The following is a 13,914-nucleotide window of genomic DNA, read 5'->3' on the forward strand; positions in this document are numbered from 1 at the left end:
TGTTTAGCTGGCAAACAATTCACTCAAGGATAGTTTCCTGTAAAAGAATGTAGTTTCTTTGCTGGTATTCATAAAGCACTATAAAAGCTTTGTATAAAGGAATTTTCAAAGTTGTAGAATAGTGGTTGTCATTTTAGAAGTCCAGAAATGTAACACCTGTAAGTATGCATGTGACCAGAAAGTGAAAAAGGCACTGACTTGCCTAAATTATACCTTCATATATATATATATTTAATAACCATTTTTATGGTATGACTGTAAGTTGTCTTTACTTATGTTCTGCTCTGAAAGACTTCTAGAATATTGCATTATTATTTTTTTATTTCCTATCTTACAAATCAGCATTTGCTTTAGAAATGCCCCTGTATGTAACATAATTGTCTAAGTATATTACATAACGAAGCAATTATGTCATTACTAATAAAATCTTTATGAGCCTTGTTGGGTTGTTTAGAGCCTTGCTAGATTGTTTGGAGCATGCAAATACATCATATTGTGCCCCCTAAGCAAATAATTAGTTGTTTCTAACAGCTGTAACATACTAGAGGGCCCCTATTCCCCAATTCCCACTCAACAACTGCAATATAATAAGTTGGTCTGTTTTCTAGCTGATCTTTGAGTAAAACTTAAGTGCTATTGATTTATTTCACTTTCTTCGAAGATTTCTTTACTCTCAGCAACGTCTCTCATGCTTTTTCTTTCCTGAAGAAGAAATTGGGATGTTTTAAGCAGCACAGCCAGCTGTACCCTTCTTTAAATTGAGGTTTCCTGTAGGGGATAGAATATAAGAAAATAAAGACAGTGTAGAAAGTAATCTTACCCCTAAGGAGTTGCAGCTGGGCCAATTATCAAAGATTAGGAGCAGGCCTGACTTTAACAGGCCACAGCTGTAACCAATGGGAAGAAGAGTGCTATAAAAGAGTGGAGTGGCTGGGTGAGAAGGGAACCGGAGTCAGTGGCTGCTTTGTGAAGAAGAAAGAGTCAGTGCTCTGAGGAGCTGCCCACGAGCAATACCAAGAAGGTATGGAACTCTTGTGATAGGGGACAACAGTATGGAACCCCTGCAATAAGATAACAGTTCCCTGAGCAAGGTTTGCACGTGGAATTAATAATGAGTTTAAGAAGCTAACAGCCACTAAAATGTACTGGGTTTTGTGTACAATATCACCTCCTTCAATATTAAAATTCCTGCTAGGGGGTTAACTTCCAAGGGAAAGGGGAAAAAAAAGCCAGGAACAGTTGGCTGGGCCATGTTCAGCATGGTAGTCTTTGGTTCCTTCTCTTTGTGGGGCTTCTGGATGGTATTGCTGGATACCTTGTATTCCTTGTGTTCAAATCCAGTTTGATTTGGTGTGTTAGTGAGGATGCCTTTAAGTGACCTTCTAGAAGCTTATAGAGCAGGATGTAACGTGTCTGGAAGCTTTGCATTTCCTTGCCTGTGCTGAAGAGCTTTGGAAATAGGTCCAAAGTGCAAGAGGCTTTGTGGAGAAACTCTCAAAGAATTTAAAATTGAGATACTACTTCAGAATTGGATTAAAAGTTGAGGAGGAATTTAATGATTTTTAGAGAGAGAGATTAGCTTTAAAAAAGTGTAAGAAACAGTGGACTTGCTTATAGGTCATGGTGGGTTCTCTTTGTAATTATCTTTCCTGTCTTCAAAAACTGAAGCATACAAAATACTAAAATGAGTAGAATAGATAGAGAAATTAAAGTTCAGAAGTTGGAAAGAATGCAGAAAGAAGGTGGCTGGCAGGTGTACGAGAATTACCTAAAGAAAGAAAATCCAGTAACCTTGGAGTCAAGGAGAGCTCCGTGGATTTCTGCCCATTGCAGAAAACCAGAGGTTGACAAAAATGAAATGGTGGTGGAATTGTAAAAATGAGCTAAAAAGTACTTATGACAGTGATGTGAGCTGCTGCTAAGAGTGTGGGTCTTTGAATAAGAGACCTGTCCAATGGCTGAAGATGGAAGTAATTTGAATGTCATGAGGCTTGAAAGCCCATTGACATTTGTAGAGATGCATTATTTGGAACTGTTTTAGCAGTCTGCTTAAAAGATAAACTGAGCCCTGCTCTTTTTCTCTTCCTTAGGCTTTTGGCAACCAGCTGATGCCTGCCACTATGCCATTGAAGAAAGCAACAGTCTTCCTCAACCCAGCAGCTTGCAAAGGGTAAAATTCCCCCTTCCCAGCACTCTCATTTGAGGCACTCTTTCTGCATTTTTTGCTCTGCTATCCACTATAAAAGCCAGCCAGATTTTTGAGCTCATTTTTGCCTCCCTCTGATGCCAAGCTGGTGCTATGTAACTATGCCAAACTTTATTTCACCAAAAATATTGGGATGAGAAATAGAATTAGTTGCTAGAGGTGGAAGAATTATTTCTAAACACACACAAGTATATATGTATATTTTGTTTTTTCTTTAATCCTGTGTTTCGGCCTTTGTCATTCCCTCGTATGTAGAATTCCTTTGTATTCCTTCCAAACTTTTGCATGTGATACGTTTCCATCCTCAAAAACTATAGAAGTAAGAGATGACCTTGATTGCCTCAAGACTTGAAGTTGGCAAGAAGGTATCTTACTTCTGTGGGAACCTGCCCTTGAAAGGGATGTGCCCACAAACTGAGAGGCTAAATATGGGCTTGGAGCAAGACCCCTGGAAGAGGTCAGCTGCTATTTTTACATGCTCGTTAGCAGAAAAACCGTAATCTTGGATGTGATGTATGTCTGTTTCTGCTGATCACATAAGCTTTGGAATAGTTGCATTTTGTGGAGGGGCAGAGTTATTACTACCAATATGAGGGGAATATTATAGCTGACATGAAAGTGCTCAGACTCACGTGCTCTTGTGAGTCTGGAAAATGCATAGTATTGACCAAGTCTGATGTTTCTACTTGTAAACAATTTATAGTTAGTGATATAATTCTTTGTTATGCAATGACAGGCATAAAATTATCAGTCTACAACAAAAAAAAGTCAACATTTCGCTTCTAACCTTATTAAATAATATGTAGTAATAAATAATCGGGTTTTTAAAAATTAGTTCTTAAAGCCCACATGGGCTTCTTTGTGGTCCTAAAGGCTAGTGCTTTGTAAGTCATTAATTTTCTAATAAATTTCTTTCTGGAGGTCTTAATTTGTTTTAATGGATTTTTAAAATTATATTTGGCGAAAGTTAGATAGCCTCTTGTGCACTTATTAAAACTGCAACAAAACCCTGACATCTGAGATATGAGACTGGAAATGTAATGCATTTGAACCACACGAAATCTCATCTTTCCTGTCTGTCAGGTTGAGTGACTGATTGTGGAGATTGAATGCTTGGTTTTAAGTAGGTTTCTTCTTGCTATTCATTTGTTTCTTTCCTTTTTAATTTTTTTTTTCAGCCTCAGGCATCATTAAACAGTTTTTACTCTGTTATTTCTAGCAAAGCTGGGAACCTTTTTGAAAAGAATGCTGCACCAATCTTGCACTTATCTGGCTTGGATGTAACTGTGGTTAAGGTAAGAACTGATACGTCCTGCTACAGTAGAAATATTGACTCTCTTCTTTCTCCTCTTGAAGAATTGAAATTCAAATCCATATGCATTTGAAATTCTCAGTTGTCCTGTAGACATCTTACAGGAAGAAAGAAATACTGTGATATTAGGCCGACACCTAATATTTTTAATTCACAGTTGGTTTTCAAACAGTGTAGCGAGGTTTTAATTTTCAACTAAAGCAGTACATATGCTTGTTTGTCTGTCTCAAGCAGCCCTTCTATAATTCATGTTTGAGAAAAAACTCTAAATATTTGAGTGCTGGCTAGTGGTGCGTGCCCATTGCTGTTGAATTTGTCATTTCTGCCTGAACTTGAAGAATTGAAAAGTGAGGAATTTTGACATCCAGTTGAACTGTTCAGATTAATTAAAAATAACCTTTTATCTTTACACTGAAATTATTTCTGTGTCTCTCCAAATAATTCAACGTTCTCACCACGAAAACAGAACACTGAGCTCTAAATGGTGTGAATAAACACACAGGTTTCCTTTGGAAAGAGAAGAACAAGGAAACATTGAAGGGATTCTGCTCTTTCTGCAGTTTTTTTGAGGCTGTGATATGTGGATTGCTTAATAGTCAGTGTGTCCTAACAGCAGAGTACTCTGATATGCGTCTTTCTGTCTTGGAATCTTTTCCACAAGGTTTAGTATTAAAATGCTCTTTTTATTACTCTCTCTCTCTGATCATTAAATGTACTTAGTCCCACCCTAAGAGAAGAAATCATTTTGTAAGACTTAAAACTGATGCTTGGTAGTGTTAGACCCAACAAGCTGGCAAAACAGGGCTGGGCTAGGAAGTGAGGCTGAGATGACTCTGTAAAAGACATGAATTTTTCAGAAAACAGTTTTAATGGTTTAAAAAGTCAGTACTCTTTACTGCTAAATCCATTGTCAGTGGCTTTCAGGCACTGGCCTTTTGTGTAGTTGATGCTGTGTTTCAGGAGATGCACTTGAGCACTTTGGCTCTAAAAAATAGTGGGAGTTTTTCTGCAAGTGATTGGCTCCTGGATTTGTTTCAATGTAATATTACCTGGAAATAAGATGGTTGCTGTGGTATTCTAGATCTACTGAGTAAGATTTGCTCTGATATTTCATTTAACCTCTGTGTGTGCGCATCTGTGTGTGTGTTTACTTGCACATATTATATTATGCATCAATCTGGTTTTGTAAGTTGGAAAAAAAAACTCTGAATGTAAGTAATATACAGTACTGTGTGCCTATATAAAAATAACTATTAACCAAATGGATAGGTGATTATTTCTAGGAAAGAGATATACTAAAAATAGTCATTTGAGTGCTCATGTTTGGATCTCTGTTTCTTCAGACTGATTACGAGGGACAAGCAAAACAGCTTCTGGAAATAATGGAAAATACAGATCTGATAATTGTTGCAGGAGGAGATGGCACAGTCCAAGAGGTACTGCAGGAGCCTGGTTTGTTGAGAATCATGGTTGGGCTGAGGGCAAGAAGATTGAATCTGTGCAATGCAGCAGCATCATAACAACTGTTCCTAGAGATCTGTGCAGTTAGAATCTGTGTTTTTAGTAAATGTTCTAATGTTCTGGGGACAGAACACTCTGCTGGTTGGTATTAGTCTTAAGAGATGATGGGAGGGGGGACAAAAAGAAGGGGTGACATAGCTGTCTTCCAGAACTTTATTCTGGAATGAGCAAACTCTTTGGAGTGACATGATTCTAACTTGTTCTTTCTGTGTTATGTAGTTGTAGTGGTTTGATTTTCAAAGTTCCTTCCTCTCTATAAACTCCCCAAGAGGAATGCATATTTTGCTAAGTGGGAATCAGATAATTTAAAAATTACGTGGGAATGATAACAAAGCTTGGAACTTATTTAATAAATGCCTATTGTCAAGATGATTAATGACTGGAGCAGAACTGGGGGATACTCTCTTTTTCAAGACTGTATTTTATTCAAGCAGTTCCTGATTTCTAACTACTGATTTCATAAGACAATGGCTTAATGAATACAGTGACCTTAAGGAAAAGAGATCAGAATGCATCTCTAGGTCATTCTGGCCTTGTGTTAATTGCACTGACCAGTGCTGGTTTTGCATTATGCAGAGCATTATTCAGTGTTAAAACATTTACACTGGCATTGGTTGTGGTACCAGCATGTACTCAGGCACACTCATAAACCTGCTGTTTCCAACATGTTTGCAGGCTGAACATTCCTCCTTTCCCATGTAAAAAACTGTAGCACCTTCCATAAAAGAGTAGCTGCTCCTTAAATCTCAGAGATTAAATGTGGTTAAGAACTTCATCTGTTCTTATTGTAACTGAAAAATAAAACTCTTAGAGCATTTCCCGTGTTTTTCAGGTCATAACTGGACTTCTCCGTAGAGCAGACGAGGTGAGAAGTTGTTGTTTTAAAAACTGTGTTTATTTCTTGGAGTGTCTTATGCATCCACTGTGATCTCTTGGCCTCAGCTGCCTCCAGCAAATACTTTGCTTACTACTCTGGAGCCAGCTTTCTGTGCAGCCATCCAGCTGGGCTACTGTCCTGCAATGCTGCCTGCTGTTCTTTGTTCCCTTTCTGAGGGAATGCAGTGACTCCCAAGCCATGGCTTTGGGAAGTTTCCAGCGTCAGAGCAGGGATTGTGGAGAAGCCAAATGCTCAATTTTCAAAGACCCATGGACCAGCTGTGCATGCCACTTTGTTTGGCAGAAGCATTGGGCAGAAGTACATGTTTTTCTTGTGTTTGTACAGGCTCGAAACTGAATTCAGTTATGGTCACACTCCTACTGCTTTGGGACTGCTTTGCTGTTTCTTCAAGCAGTGCATACCTACCTATGCAGATGGCTGTACTAAGCAAATTTTAACCTCTCAAGGTGGATCACTCTGAATGGAAATGAGAGAGATTTTTCTTCTTCAAGTGGGAGGACAGTGTTATTGAAGAAAGGAGGGAATCATTGTTCCCAAAACCTTCTGGCAGGAGCTGGCTAAAACTCAATTAAAACAATCCAGACAAGATTATGATGATACCCTTGGCAGCTAGAATTGTATCTGTTTAGACATTTGCTGCGTCTGAATGTGACAAGGGGGACTCTGAAACCAAGTCAATATTTTTAAAGGAAGGCTAGTTATATCAATTCTGGTGCATCATTGTTTTAAATCTAATATTATTATAGTTGGATCCTGAGACTTTTATAATCTGACAATAGTGAAAGCAAAGTTTAGAGGCTTTACTGGCTAGTTTGTCTTTATTTTTTGGCTTCTTATCTTGATGTAGCTTGGATCATTTTGTAGTGTAGGGAATTCTGCAATCCAGCACAATTATGGGTGGAATACTGCATTGTAGTATTGCCACTGTGTCACTTCATGTTTTTGGCCAAGGAATTCTTGTCCATCATGTCACTGTGTCCTAGGAGTAGAGATCTGTGCTCGAGCTCCCTCTCTCTGTGCCCTGCTTCCCTTTTCCCTTGGGGGTGTCACACCACTGTTGCCTGGATAAGAGCCTGTGCAGGGTATTCCAGAAGCCTTGTTCCTAGCAGCCAGGGGAGCAGAGCTTGACTGCAGGAGCTGCCAACAGCCTCTCATCTGCACACTGCAGGCAGTGCTGAGGAAAATGAGAGCAGGGTGTTTGAGACTGTTAGCACCTGCAGGTGACACAGACACAGCAGGGCAGAGGGCGTGGGTGTGCAGTGAGAGGGAAATTCCTAGGTGGCTGCAGATTGGCTGTGTCTTGGTGCTGCTGGCAGCATCCCCCAGGACAGGCATGGTGCACTGGGGTATGGGGTAGCTTACCTTGCTTTGCTGACACGCTTCAAAAAGCAAGATTTGAGATGAGGTACAGGGTAATAACCTGCTCCTTCAACAAGCCCTTTTGCTGTACAGCTGTAGAGAAAAATAATATAGTCAGTGACTTCCAAAAACTAGACCTCTGCTGCTTCATGATTTGGATGGCAGAGGAATCAATTAATTTCCTTTCCTTAAGTGACAAAATCTCTTTGCTGTGCAAGGTTACTCTGTCAGAGGGGGATTTCTGCTGTGGTAAATGGGATTCAGAGCCTGTGATGCCTCCATCAGTATTAAGAAAGATGGCAGATTGCTGACAGAATCCATGCATTAGTTGGGATGTGGCTGCCAAAATGCATGTAACAATGCCCTTAATGATCACAGAGAGCTCTTTCGTACCCAGTTGGCAGTGGTGGCTTCACAGATTTGGGTGCCATGTTCTGAGTCGTTGTGTGAGGAAGTGCCTGGTGCACAGTGCCAAAGGGGTGATGCCAGACACAGCTGTGATCTCCACGCAGGAAGCTTCATGCAAATGTTAATTTATTCTCCTTATGTGTCCAGGCTGCCTTCAGTAAGATTCCTATAGGATTCATACCCCTTGGAAAAACTTGCACTTTGAGCCACACACTGTACCCTGAGAGCACAAATCAAGTCCAGTAAGTATCACGTAGTTCTGAAACATGGTTGGTTGTTTTCAAGAAGCAGTGCTTCTTGGTAGCTTGATGCTTTTCTTTTTCTTCTGTGTTACATAGAAGTTGGCAGTCTCTGGGCAGAGCCTGATGATTCTCTGGACTTACCGGAGTTAATGACTTCCAAAAACTGACTAAAAATTAAAAGAAGGAAATGTATGTATTATTAGATATCATTTGCTGTGGCTAATTTCTCTGTGATCATGTGATGCTCAGAGTTTAAATAGGGATTAAAAGGATCAGCCTCTTAGGAATAGCAGAAAGTGTATGACAAGGATATAGCAAGGATTTGACAAAATAAGCCAAAAATAAGTCCTCTTTCTGACTCTTCTCCACTCTAAGAATTCTAGAAACTGGTCCACATATAGGCTGGTTAGGACCTGCAAAGTAAGGTATACAGCAATATGGGAAAGGTTGGATCCCATTACTGACTTTTGCAGGGCAGGGGTGACTTTTCCCTGTGGTGGGACTGATGCTGGCAGTAATCCAACAACCCAATTCTTCAGCATCCTCATTATGATCCAGTCTGGTGGTATCTGTTGTTTGCAGTTCAGTTTGCTGCAGGATTGTTTTGTCCACTTATAAAGAAAAAAGGGAGTCCATCTTTCTTTTCCCCACACTTCATTTCTTTTCAATTTTTCCCTTCCTCTCCTCTTATAATAATAAATATATTTCTTCTTGGTCCTGAAATATTTTCACTCTCACTCTCCCAGTAACTCATTAACATTGTTCTCTTTGTGGAGCCCTTGTTGGTATCCATCATACATTAAACCCCATGAGTCAGCTGGCATAACATCCTTCCTTAAAACTACCAGACTGCTTTGAAGCTCAGAAAGGTGGACAAGGCTGTCATCAGCAGATTAAAAATAATAATTTATGTTTGGGTTCTAAAGAAGCTGTTTGAAATGGATGATCTTCCTGTGCCAAGGTAATGAACTGTGCAGGTGGGACTGCAGCACACTGGAGAAGTTGAAGGTATTTTGGTCAATAGGCTGCTTAACAGCCCGCACCAGTGGCAGAGCCTGAGTTAAGAAGTGCAGAAGTGATATTTTTCAAAGAAATATTTGGGCTTTGGTTCCTTCAGCACTCTCTTAGGAGTGTAGGAACTCTAAAGGTCTTAGAGAAAGATAAGAGCTGGGAGAGAAGATGGGCTCTGAGAAGAACAGCTTCCTTATCTGTCTCAGTATTGTAATCCTGATGAAACCAAGGACAGTTTCTCCCACTGATTCACATGAATATTGGGTCTGGATCTGAAAACTGCATTATTTTCCTTGTCCAGCTGAGACACTAGAAATGTCTGCAGCATGGAAAGTAAATGTTACCCAACTTTGAAAACAAAGAAGGGGTTTCAATCAAGCATATGCTCCAAGGTTTGAACATAGACTGTCTAGTGGGCTTAGACACTTTGGTTACAAAATCTTTACAGCTTGAAGTGACCAAGTGCCCTGGCTACTGCCCACAACTTACTGGAGACCTAAACAGTATGGGCACTGCTGATAGGTAGATTTACATTGATTAAAAACTTCAGAATAAATTAACACATACTAATGCAGTTCAATCTCAGACACATGAGTTGAGACCAGTCATGCTGTCCCAGGCTGTAATACTTGCTACCACTAAAATAAAACCCGGATTTGGATCCTTAGTGTGTTAAGTATCTGAAACAGGAGGCAACACAGTTGGCCTCTGGCGTCTCAAGTACTCAAAAAGAAGGAATATCTCAAAAGCTTAGGCTGATAATTTCCTTTTGCTGTTTCTGTATTTTGCTGTTTGTTAGGTTTTGTCAGGTGTTGCAACCACCCATTTTGCTTTCTGATTTCAGTGAAGTGCAGCGCGTTTCCCTGGGGTTTTTACTTTTGCTAAAAAAAAGCCCTACTTGGACTCGTAGTGAAATTTGCTGGGAAAAAAAAAGTAATTTTAAAGTTTACTCATTTCTTTTATTCCTGTTTGTTTTCCTTTGCTTTTTTCCTGTTTGTTTTGCAGACATATTACTAATGCTACATTGGCCATTTTGAAAGGAGAGACAGTTCCACTTGATGTCTTGCAGATCAAGGTGAAAGCGTCTACTTATTTGGAAAGCAACATTTCTAAAGCTTTCCCATTCTGATGTTTTTATGTTTATGGTTTTCCTCTGTGTCTTGCTGTTAGGAATTTTAGTTTTGATATCAGCAGTTCTGCTAGCAGTCATTTCTCCACCATGTGCTATGGCATCAGACAGTCTAAACAGAAGAAAACACTAGAATGCCTCAACATTGCCTTTCTTTGAGACTCAGAGAGTATTGATGAATACAAAACTTATTACAGTGGTGTTTCTATAGCAATGGTGAGAGCAGTAGCTGTCTGCTGATTTGATGCATTCATGTGGATTGTGAAGTTAATAGCTTTCTTTGACAAATGGAAAAATACAAAATTGGAAAACCTTTGACTATGCCTCGTATGGTTTCTGAATGTTATTTTTCTGTTCAGTTGTAGAATGGACATTTCTGCAGCAAGAGTGTTGTGTTGCTGTGCAGAGCTCCTTGCTTTTGGCTAACAGTCAAATCCACGAAATGAAATGGCCATTGCTGGGTGTGCAGTCAAACTCAGGCTACCTGTTCAAAACTTCACCTCTTATATTCCTTCCTGGAGCAGATGGAGTGTACAGTGCTTAAATTCTGCTAAGCTTTATTGTTGTTAGCTTGTTGTCATACCTCTTCTGTTAAATTTCTGTGTAGGAATTTAACAGACGTTTTTATGTAGCTATGCTGTTTTTGTAACTTCAGAAAATAAAGTTGGAAAAAAAGGTAAGAGAAAGCAATTTTGCAATGTTTGTTTTTTTTTTCTTTATAGGGAGAAAAGGAGCAGCCGGTGTTTGCAGTCTCTGGTTTAAGATGGGGATCTTATAGAGATGCAGGAGTTAAAGCTAGCAAGTAAGAAAATACTATTTTTTGAAACAGTCCCCTTTTTAGTATCTGTTGCCTAAAAAGACACATTCCCCTCTCTCATTTAAGTCTTTTTCTGAATGCAGGCATCTGACAGGCAGAGGCACCCACTCTTGCTAGATCTTTCATTACACACATGGGAGTGTAAGATGTATCAGAATTCTTGTAAATTGAAATAAATATTTGGTGCTGACCTGTTCTTTTAAGTATTTACTTTCTTCTTGCCTTGTGGTATCTGCTTCTGGAACTTTATTCAGATTGTAACAGGGGGAAAATCTCTCCCTTGAGTAAAGTCTAAGTAAAGTAATTGGCCATTGTTTTTCATCATCTGCCAATGAAAAGCTGTGTGTGTACTCTGAAACTCAATTCCAGCAAGGGACATCAGATGCAGTAGAAATGCCTTCAGGTTCCTGCCAGAAGTGGCATGGACTGTGCTATCTGATGACTGTTCTCAGGATGCTAAACTCATAATTACTGGGCTTTTTCCAGATGGACACATAACATGTCAGTGTCTGTGTATCCAGTGACAGGTATTATTTGCTGAAGGAGCAGCAGAGCCAAAGCAGCTCACTCCCCAAGCTCTTATGGAGGAAATGCAGCTATAAGGAAACACCATGTGCTTTGTGAATGAGCTGTCTTTGTCAGGAAGGAAGGCGTAGCAGACCTCTGGAGTTTGTCTGGCAAATGTTTGAGTAGGTTTAAGAGGGGATGGGGGAGATGCAGTAAATAGTCAGGTTGTTTGTCCCTGGGAGGCCAGGGACATTCTTAGTGGGCTGTGTAGGTGCTGACTTGGCTGTGCTGCAGGCTCTCCTGCTAATTGCAGCCCCCAGTTCAAGGAAGTGCACTTCTCTCTGCTCTGCACTCCTGCTGGGCTTCCTGCCCATGCTCTGCTCTTCTCCTGGTGTCAGCCTTCACATCTTTCCCTGCAGCACTTCCCTTTTGTAAGAGTCCTTTGGGCTCAGTGCTGGAGGCATGACAGCACCTTTGGTACATGAGGCACATGAACATCCTCAAGCCCTGCTTCCTTCCATAAATGTTTTTGAATGCAGAGAAACGTGTCCAGCTTGGAAAGCACTTCAGCAACAAATGGGCAAGTGCTCAGAGTCTGCTTGGATCAAAATCCTCGTGTGCTACTCCTGGTTTTATACCTTCCCACTTCATCCACTTTTGCTCCCTGTGAGAGATGGGTTATTGGACTAAAAACATTTGGTGTGTTCCAGTGCAGCAGATCTTAAACTGAAAAGAACTCAAAGGGAGTTAAGCCATAAGTCAGAGTTCCAGAAGTGTGTCTGACAGTCCCTCTGCTAATGACTGTGCTGCTGGAGACCTGGTGCTGTCTTGTTACTATTTTACAGACAATTTCATGGCTTGAGGGGAGTGGTGGCACATTTGCATGCCTTAATGGTTAATGAGATCCTTAGATCTGCAGAACTCTTGAGCTGGTGGTGTTCAATGTGCTTTGTTGACCCTCTTTGGTGAATGACACTGATCAAAATGTGTGCCAAGCCTGCCTAAATACAGTCACATCTTTAGATTCTGTACAGTGCTGTGTGGCTGGCAGGGTTTTTATTTTGTAAAACTCTGATTTTGGTGTGAGAATCCTTTGGGACTAATGAATGTTTGCTGGTTCTTTTGTCACTGAAGCTTTTGGTTTTTGTTTGTTTCCTCTAACCTTTGGAAATTTGCTGTATTGCATATTGTTGAGATGCATACCACCAGCTGTTAGACCACAGACCCTTGAATCATCCCCAGTTGTCTTACATAGCAAAGTAAAATTCTGGTAGTGAGATGTCCTGCTGCCTGTAGTGAAGATTATACACTGCATTTTGGTGATGTGTAACTCAGGATAGGGATGTCACTGCTAGGCTGCTAATGTGTAGAAACTATCTTACAGAATCAAAAAGCTAAAGGTTGTCAGGGAGCACTAACTCAGTGGCAAACAAGTCTGTATGCTCTGACTTCATGCAGAGTTTCTCCCTTTCCCAATATTGACTCCTAGATATCTTAGAAGTTCTATTTCTGTTCTTTTTCCAGGTACTGGTACCTTGGGCCTCTGAAAACCAGAGCAGCTCATTTGTTCAGTATATTTAAGGTAAATATTAATTGTGAGGAGAGTGTTTGGGAAATGAACAGGCTGACTTTGCTTTTTATAATATGTCTGCAAGCTTTCCTGAAGGATTCTGGTAACAAAATAAAATGGGACTAAAACTCAACTTGTTAAAAAGCCTACCAACTGATAGATTTACTTCTGAAGAGAGAAAGGAGAAAAAAAATACTTGTAATTTTTTTTTTAATTTTTGCTCCAAGATCACCTGGGGAAGCCAGTAACCCCCTGTGAAACTGGTGAGCAGCAGTGATGAAGTGCTGAAGTGCTCCACATATTCTCAACAGTCTTTGTAATAACATTTCACTCTGATTTATTCCTCTGGCAGAAGGGGTCTATAATTAGACTGCTCATGCACATTGATAATCAGGCTTCCTTGTGTAGTAAAATGAACATGAAGATGAATAGCTTTTATCTCACCTTAAACTTTCCTGTTGCTTAAAATTGATCCTGGAAAGATTAAAATTTGACCTGTGTTAAAGGTAAGGCATTTTCATTCACATGGTTTTCCTTTTCTCTCAACATATAAGGAACCTCCTGAAAGGCAGGGAAAATGCCCAGGAGCTGGTACAGTAGATCAAATAGTGCAGTCTAGCCATGCTGTCTGTGACAATGCCAATGCTTCCTTTATAGGCAGCTCCTGTAAAGGGAGGCTTAATAGTAAAGTATCCAGAAAAGTTGGGATGGCTTTCCCCCCTCTCATCCACAGAAAATTTGAGGTTATACTTCTGTGTTCTGGCATTCTAGGTAAAAACCTATTCTTCTTTTCTGCCCACCTCCTTTCTCACTTTCTTTGAGTCCTTAGGTTCAGCTGGGGCTGGTGATAGTGGCTTTCTCTGGTGAGCTATTAATTGTACATTAAAAAGATCTGTTTAATTTGCTGAAGGTTAAAGAGAAGTGCCCACTTCTT

General features: G+C 40.1%; 1 protein-coding gene across 2 annotated transcripts in view; it reads left to right on the plus strand.

The window, feature by feature from the left end:
* Nucleotides 1-13,914, plus strand: part of AGK (acylglycerol kinase) — a 37,058-nt gene that overhangs the window by 10,990 nt on the left and 12,154 nt on the right. For both annotated transcript variants that reach the window (XM_036401737.1, XM_054515020.1), the window contains exons 3-10: nucleotides 2,091-2,170; nucleotides 3,426-3,501; nucleotides 4,862-4,954; nucleotides 5,872-5,904; nucleotides 7,852-7,946; nucleotides 9,963-10,032; nucleotides 10,809-10,888; nucleotides 12,935-12,992. In XM_036401737.1, the coding sequence (XP_036257630.1) occupies nucleotides 2,091-2,170; nucleotides 3,426-3,501; nucleotides 4,862-4,954; nucleotides 5,872-5,904; nucleotides 7,852-7,946; nucleotides 9,963-10,032; nucleotides 10,809-10,888; nucleotides 12,935-12,992 (585 nt within the window). The remainder of the gene's footprint in view (nucleotides 1-2,090; nucleotides 2,171-3,425; nucleotides 3,502-4,861; nucleotides 4,955-5,871; nucleotides 5,905-7,851; nucleotides 7,947-9,962; nucleotides 10,033-10,808; nucleotides 10,889-12,934; nucleotides 12,993-13,914) is intronic.

Source organism: Molothrus ater, chromosome 5, assembly GCF_012460135.2.
Source record: "Molothrus ater isolate BHLD 08-10-18 breed brown headed cowbird chromosome 5, BPBGC_Mater_1.1, whole genome shotgun sequence".
Taxonomy (NCBI): Eukaryota; Metazoa; Chordata; class Aves; order Passeriformes; family Icteridae; genus Molothrus; species Molothrus ater.